This window comes from Charadrius vociferus, unplaced genomic scaffold, assembly GCF_000708025.1.
Source record: "Charadrius vociferus isolate BGI_N301 unplaced genomic scaffold, ASM70802v2 scaffold147, whole genome shotgun sequence".
Taxonomy (NCBI): Eukaryota; Metazoa; Chordata; class Aves; order Charadriiformes; family Charadriidae; genus Charadrius; species Charadrius vociferus.
In genome coordinates, this window is record NW_009649570.1 from 4,350,809 (window position 1) to 4,358,040 (window position 7,232).

Genomic DNA, 7,232 nt, shown 5'->3' on the forward strand with positions numbered 1-7,232 from the left:
TTTATTCGTTTTCAGTGCCATCATTCCACATTAAAAAAAAAAAGAAAAAAAAAGAAAAAAAAAAGAAAATTTGGGATTTCTATTCATTTCTGAACAGACACCACTGAAAACTTTAACAACTGATCTCTCCTCTTATTTTCAGTGCTTAGAGTAAGGTTGTTATTGCTATTCTGCAACTTTTGAAAGGAAAAACGTTGAGAAAAACTGATCATAAAAATGTTATTCTGTGCTATTTCGGAGGAAAAAAACAGGATTTCAGGTGCTCTGTCATTCTACTGCAGGAAATACAGAGTTGAGGGAAAAGAAATCTTCACCTTTAAAGACACTATCCCTTGTGATTTTTTGTTGTAAACTTTGGAAATTTGTTAATGTTCAAGGAAACAATATTTAATTTTAACAAGGCAAAATAAACTCAATATAGAAATATTTTTCCTAGTTAAAGAACTGGAATCTGCCAACAGATTTTTAACAATTCAGTGGAACGCGGCTAAAAACTGCAACTAAAATAAAAATCCTTACTTTTCATTTACCCTGCCGAAAGCGTGCGCTGAGGAAGCGCATCTCATCCTCCCAGCACAGCTGTAGGCCTGCAGACAGCCTGAGTGTGAATCACGGGAACTTTAACACCTTGACTCCGTCCTACACTACCTTTTCCCCTCTTTACTGTAGCTGTACAGTGTTCTCTCACTTGTCTAGCAAGGGGTTGGATCCCTGTCTTACGCTCTTAAATGAGGGAAGGTGGTTTGCTTTCTGCTTTTTACCCATCTATCCTGTGGACTTAAATCTTTGCATTCCACACAAGAAGATGGGCACTCTCTGGGAGTGCATCAGCCCTTCCTTTTTCTACTCAGGCCATCAATCTTGCCTAGATTCACATTTTGTTTTGCATCATGCCAAATAGTATGCACAAATGCTAACTAGGAGAACAAGCCATAGTTATTTTTCCTGGGCATTTGTTTCATTTCAAATAAATATAAACACATTTACATTAAAAGTATATGAACATATTCTTTAGTCTGGAAAAAAGCCCAACTGTGGTCAACACATCATCAGTTACAAATGTCAACTTGAAACCTGCGTCATAAAATGTAAAATTCACTCAAGACTACTCATTAGCTCAAAAGTTTATATTTTTATGGTTTATAAAAACTACTTCATTATGTCACTCACATTTGAAGAAAAAATAAAAGTAGCAAAGTCTTCCATTTAATTACTGAAGCATTTTGGTCCTCTTGGTACAGCTGGTTAGTTCATGATAGCTTTTTGTTTATTTTTGTTTGTTTTTGTTTACAAAGTCTCATTCTTCCTTTTGTACATCTGTTGCAGAGGAGGGTCGTGGTCCATTTGACCTAGAAACTTTGGCAGAAGGAGTAAACATATTCACAAAGTTGACATTGCTTTAAAAGCTGGTGACAATAGGCTTTTTTAGCATTTATCTCCGATCCCCTGCATGGTACGCTGCTATGTTTTCTGGCGTTTGGTATTTCAACTTTTGGTGTTACGCTTTCATTGCTTTACCTTTGCTCTGTTAATCCAAACACTGGCAAAAGTATTTTAAAATTTGATACTGTTTACAGTAAAAATTAGTTATTTAAGCATAGAAAAGGAAAAAAATCCACGTAAGTTGACAAGTCGTTATAAACTTTTACATACACCTTTGTCTACACCTGATTTCCCTCCCTCTCCCCTTTTTTTTTCCGGTATTAGATTCTTGGTTAATGGCTCAGGTGACAGAAACATCTAATGACCCTCATTCTGTAGTGCAAATAAACCGTACATGTTTGTGCTGAATTGGAAAAAAAAAAAAGGGCCAAGTGATTTTCATTTTACACCAGTGGTTCCATTAATGTCTGTGGGAAAATATGGCGAGACAAGTAGAATTTGGCCTAAAGAGTATATAACGATATTTTTCTAATTATGTGCTGCAACTAAGAACTGTAAAAAGTGCCTTCTGTATGTTTAAGTGCTCAATACATGCAGAATGTAAAAGGATTTATTTCCTGTAGAAAAGTAATACAGGCAGCTTTAAGACTTACAACTTTACCTTTGGTTTGTGTAAAAAAAATTATCTAATTAACAGAGCCCCTGGAAGCAGGAAACAGACAGATGAAGGAAAGGGGTAACACTCAAATCTATGGAGGCTACACTGCAAATACGTTTGTGTACTAAAGGTGCAGCTAAAACATGTAAGAACTTTTTACAAACAGTTCCCTGTTTATTTGTGCTGTCAAAAAGAAAAAAGGCATTTTCTCTTTTTCTACTTAAAATAAGAGGTAGAGACTTTCCACAGGGGCACTTAGGGCCTAAAGAAAACACCAGGAAGCTGAAAAGCTGCAGAACATTAATGGGAATATGTTCCAGTAAATCCCTCATACTTTGTTATTTAAAGGCTTGATTCTCATCAACAGTAGGAATCTTTCAATAGCTACTTGTCAAGAATAATAGTTAAGAATATAGCCATGGGATTTAAGCTGTTTAAAAAGACAAAAATAAAGCTGAAATGAAATAATGATGAAAAAAAGATTTTGAATACCAAAAAGTCAAAACGTTTCAGAATCCGAATCATTTTCATTGTACCCATCCTCTGTTCCTATGTTATTACTCAAGGGCTTATTGTAAGAGGTAATGCTACCCATACTGGAGCCATCGCAGAGATGTGTCCTGCCCAAATTGTCTTTTTTAAAACAAACGAAGTTGAAAGCCGTCATTGAACTGGAAGGAGAAAAAGGCATCATGGTAGCCAAAATGAGTGCCAGGCAGTCAGCCACGTCTTTGTTAGGAGCGCAAGCCAGGGCTGGCGTATGACCTGGGCACAAATGCAGACAAGGCAATGGTTAGTACTGAGGGTACTGAGAATGGCCCTGAGCATTCCTCATATACATCTCTAGATGACGTCGTAAGCAGGAGATGTATGTTCAGGTACAATCATGCCAGGCAACAGGGGTATGTTACTTATTTTAAATTAGACATGCTGGGGAAGTACACACTTTATGGAGCATTTAAATCACTGTGACCACAACGAGCAGTATCTTTTTTTAAATCAGGCAGCAAACAGACTTCACGATATGAAAACAAGCACTTGCTACACACAGTTCCACAGCACAGACAGTATGATGAATACAGAACACGGGAGTACAGCAACAGGGACAGAAACTGGCTTCAGTTTCTGTGCGTATGAACAAGTCTCATTCTGAGAACAACGACTTTCATTAGAACATAAAAGATATTAGTTTAAAAACATTTTGGAGTAATAAGTAAATGATTTGAAAGACTCATCAACTGAGTACTCAACTCAGAAAACAGTTTATTTAGGAATTAAATTATGAGAGAAAAGAATTAGACCAGTGCACATGGTACACGTATAGCAGTCATGACTACGTGGATGTTTAGTGACCCAAATTTACATTGTGTTCGAAGAATAATGACTGTATTCAGAAAGCATGGCATATGCTTTAAATACAAAGCTAATATTCTACAGATGCCAGTAAAATGAAGAACTGGGGAGATATTAAAAGTTAGTCTGCACTGCAGTTTAACGTGGCTCCTCTCCTAAAGCAGCTCTTCACGTATACAAGTCTTGGAAACCAGTATGCTGATTACACTTGCTAGCTACACGTTTTGCAGGCTGCTGTGTAGTACTCCAGCACTTTCTAACAAATCCTCCTTTATATACTAACAGCAAATGCGTTCTTTTGAAGATGGCTAAATCTAAAGTGCTGCAGCGATACTAATCTGAGACAATGCCCACCACTGCTGCCTCAAGTAAGCTGAGAACACCTGCAGTGTAGATGAGTTTGGTGGACAAATGTGAGCACAGTTTTGTAGCAAACTACCTGCATTTAAGCACTGGCTGCAACGAATGCATACCCTAAATGGAATTTCCTCTTCCACTGAGTTCCAAGCATGAATATTCTTTAGAGTTGTACTTATACTAAGATTGTATTTAAATTTATCTCTTTTAAACTGCATATGCAGTTGTTCCTAGAAAAATTAAATATGTACCAAATTTAAACTTAATTTTCATTTGTTACATACATGCAAATTAGCTGCATCTGTATCTACAATTTTAATGATAAAAACTGTGGTTCAAAGCCAGTCTGGTTCATTTTTCTGTCCCCTATCTCTAAAATGAGGTTAGGGCCAGATGACTTCAGTGGAACTCATTCATGCGAGTATATCTAGGGAGCATTTGGTTAACAGTAAATACTCACCACTCAGTTCTTTTCATCCATAGATCTCAAATGTCTTGCAATGATGGGTGAGTATTATTATTGTTACTTTACAAATATGGGAAGATGGAGATACCGAATTGTTACATTAATACCATGAAGTCAGTATTGTAAGAAAGACCAGCTTATTTCAGGAAGACATTTTTGAAAACAATAATTATAGAAGCACAGCCCTCTATGGGCTTTATAATGTTTAGGGAAGGACTTCATTGAGATCTGAAACAAAATTATCAGATTTATTAACTAATCATGTATTTTATGAGGCAACAGTAATTTACTTGCATCTCGGATTAGGTCAGACAATTGGTAAGCAAAAGCTTTGATCTCAGAATGAACTAGAACACAATCAAACATATGTTGATGGCTTTCTTCCTACCCATTAAAACATGCGCTGATTGAATGCATAATCCTTAATTCTTCTGCAAGGCGTCAGAATTATCCGGTGCCACTTGCATGTTTAGGAAATTCAAGTTACCACTGCACTCAAGCATTAAAAAAGACTAGCTGTTGACAGTACATGCAAAATGAACAGTAAAAGGGACCGCTGTGATGTTTAGAATACATTTTTATATTAAAGAAAAATAAATAGTATCTTTTTTTTTTTAATAGGTACTCACACAGCTCATTGTCTGTTCTTGGAAGGATAAAAGCATCAATGATGTCTATCATCAGCTTTTAAGTCTATTGCTTCGGTCTGTTGTAAAATTACCTGTTGGGTCCCACTGAAGATTGTCAAAGTGTATTATTTACTTACCATTTTCATCTACTGCTAGGACACACGCCCCTTTGGCTAGCAACTCTTCAACCACCATCTTTAAGCCATTTCGTGCAGCAATATGGAGAGGTCTACAAAAACATAACAACTAAATTCAAGTTCAGTTTAAAAAAGACTTCCTAAAAAAGTTATGTAATTCTTAAAGCATACCCAGCATCAGAAAGAGAATGTGTTCCTTTTTTGAATCATTACAATTATATTGTAGACATTAAATTATATTACAGCCTTTAAAATAATCATCGTGTTCTACATCTGTAAAACATATGTGCAAGACAAATATAATTACCTTCACATACACAAAGACTGCATAATGATTTCCAGTCTAAAGGCCTTCTTTGAAAAGCTCTCATATTTCCACTGTTTGCAGCGCACAATTGACATTTAAAAGGAAAATGAATCTAAGACTGAAGAAATACCGTTGTTCCATCCTTAATTCTGGCTACTACAGACTGTTCAAAATTATTATATTGCCTTTTTATCCTTGAATACTCAGTTGCTAACCTCTGCTACTGCAGAGCAGCTGGAAATTAAAAATAACCACTGGTGTGCTCCATTCCTGGGCCAACACCCAATGCTCCCGTTTGGGGATGCCTGGGGGGACGGGAAAAACAATTTCATATTGGAAGGGGGGAAAAAAGGGCTAAGATGGAATGAATTCTTCTGCAAGCACTAGATGATCTGCCACCTGAACTCGTGGTTGAATCTCCTCCTGTGGGATTCCCACATACCTGTCAAACAGTTGCAGCTGGAGTAACAATATTGATGGTTCTAACTCTGCTGATAACATATAGTATGGATGGAAGTTGCACATAAAATATCACCTAAAAAAAACCCTCTGAAAATTAAATGCACTGTCCTAAGTCTAGATAAATTATTTAGATTTAAAGTGAAGCTGAAAAAACTAGAAAATGCCAAATGTATACTTACACATTCACACGATTAATAGACATTTTGATACAGTCTTCAAATAAATGACCTCATATAATTTTTCCACCAGACCATGAATAGAATTGGCATCAAAGGAATCAAAATTAAAAGTGAAAATGCAATGCAAATCTAGTCTTTTCAAGGGCAAGCACTCCGAAAAATCAGAAATTAACTTTTTTGTTCTATGAAAAAATCTGAGACATGAATTTGAAATGCTCAATCAGAATCTTCTGGTAAGTCAACTGAATGTGAGAGGATCAGGCTATACTTACGTCTGCAATGCATTATTTTTTGCATTAATAAGGCTCTGTTCTTGTATCTTGTCAAGTATTAACAAGGCACATTTTTCATGACCCTGTAGTTGGGAAAATAACAAATAGTGTTAATTTGCTGAGGAGTTTGTAATTGAGGCAAAAGAAATGTTACATATAAAAGTGAAATTTAATATCTCAGTTTGAAATACAAAACATGCTACTCAGCTTATAAGGATGTGTAGTCAGTGAACTGTAGGAGCCTTAAAATACCATTTACAAACCGCCACTGCTATCATGCTTTAGCACATTTAGAAATTTAGACATTCACCTGTCTTTCAACCCTCCATTCATTATATATGAATTCACCTCTGTCGTGGTTTAGGCCGAACTGTCCACTGGGGATGTGGGGCATCCCAAACCAGTACAACCTCCTCAGCTTTCAGAGAAAACTGCCATCTCTCCTGAGACAGCATTCAATGGACTATTTATTAGAACTACACAGTAACATAGAAAGAGGTGGTTTCATCTCAAAAACTAATACTATACTTTCTGAGTCTTTAAACGCCCTTCTGTATTATTAATAAGCTACTATGAAATCCTTTCAGTGTGAGTGCTCTAATAATGAAACTTTGCAAATAATACAGTTCTGGGCCTTATTTCTGAAACTGTTTCAGCCACAGCAAGTCACAGATGCCGAGCCTACAGCCCTGGCACATGAACTGCAGCTGCCTGAAGGGCCTTGAGAATTCAGCGAGGCTCATGTGTCCACAGAAACTGGAGTAATATTATCACACTGGAATCCAGTCTGTGGATAGGAGCAAAAGAAAAGGCCCAGGAGATGGAATCCCATGGGTATTTTTTCTTGCAGAAACAGCAGTAGCAATTGGAATTAAGAGGAAGAAAGGGTGGGAAAAGACACCACCACTAATCCAATCAATGCCTCTGGGTTTTACTGCTACAGAACATAAGGGAAAATTTTGGGTTCCTTCCACAGAAATTGGAGAGTAAGAAAAAAGAATAAATAGGGTTTTTTTTAGTTTGCTGCTG

At 36.6% G+C, this 7,232-nt stretch overlaps 1 protein-coding gene across 1 annotated transcript in view; it reads right to left on the bottom strand.

Moving 5' to 3' along the window:
- Positions 1-1,036: 1,036 nt before the first annotated feature.
- The window catches only part of ANKRD44 (ankyrin repeat domain 44), an 80,479-nt gene continuing 74,283 nt past the window's right edge, over positions 1,037-7,232 (bottom strand). The window contains exons 25-27 of the mRNA XM_009890158.1: positions 6,204-6,286; positions 4,984-5,075; positions 1,037-1,356 (exon numbers count right to left, since the gene is read on the bottom strand). Of these exons, the coding sequence (XP_009888460.1) occupies positions 1,298-1,356; positions 4,984-5,075; positions 6,204-6,286 (234 nt within the window). The 3' untranslated portion in view covers positions 1,037-1,297. The remainder of the gene's footprint in view (positions 1,357-4,983; positions 5,076-6,203; positions 6,287-7,232) is intronic.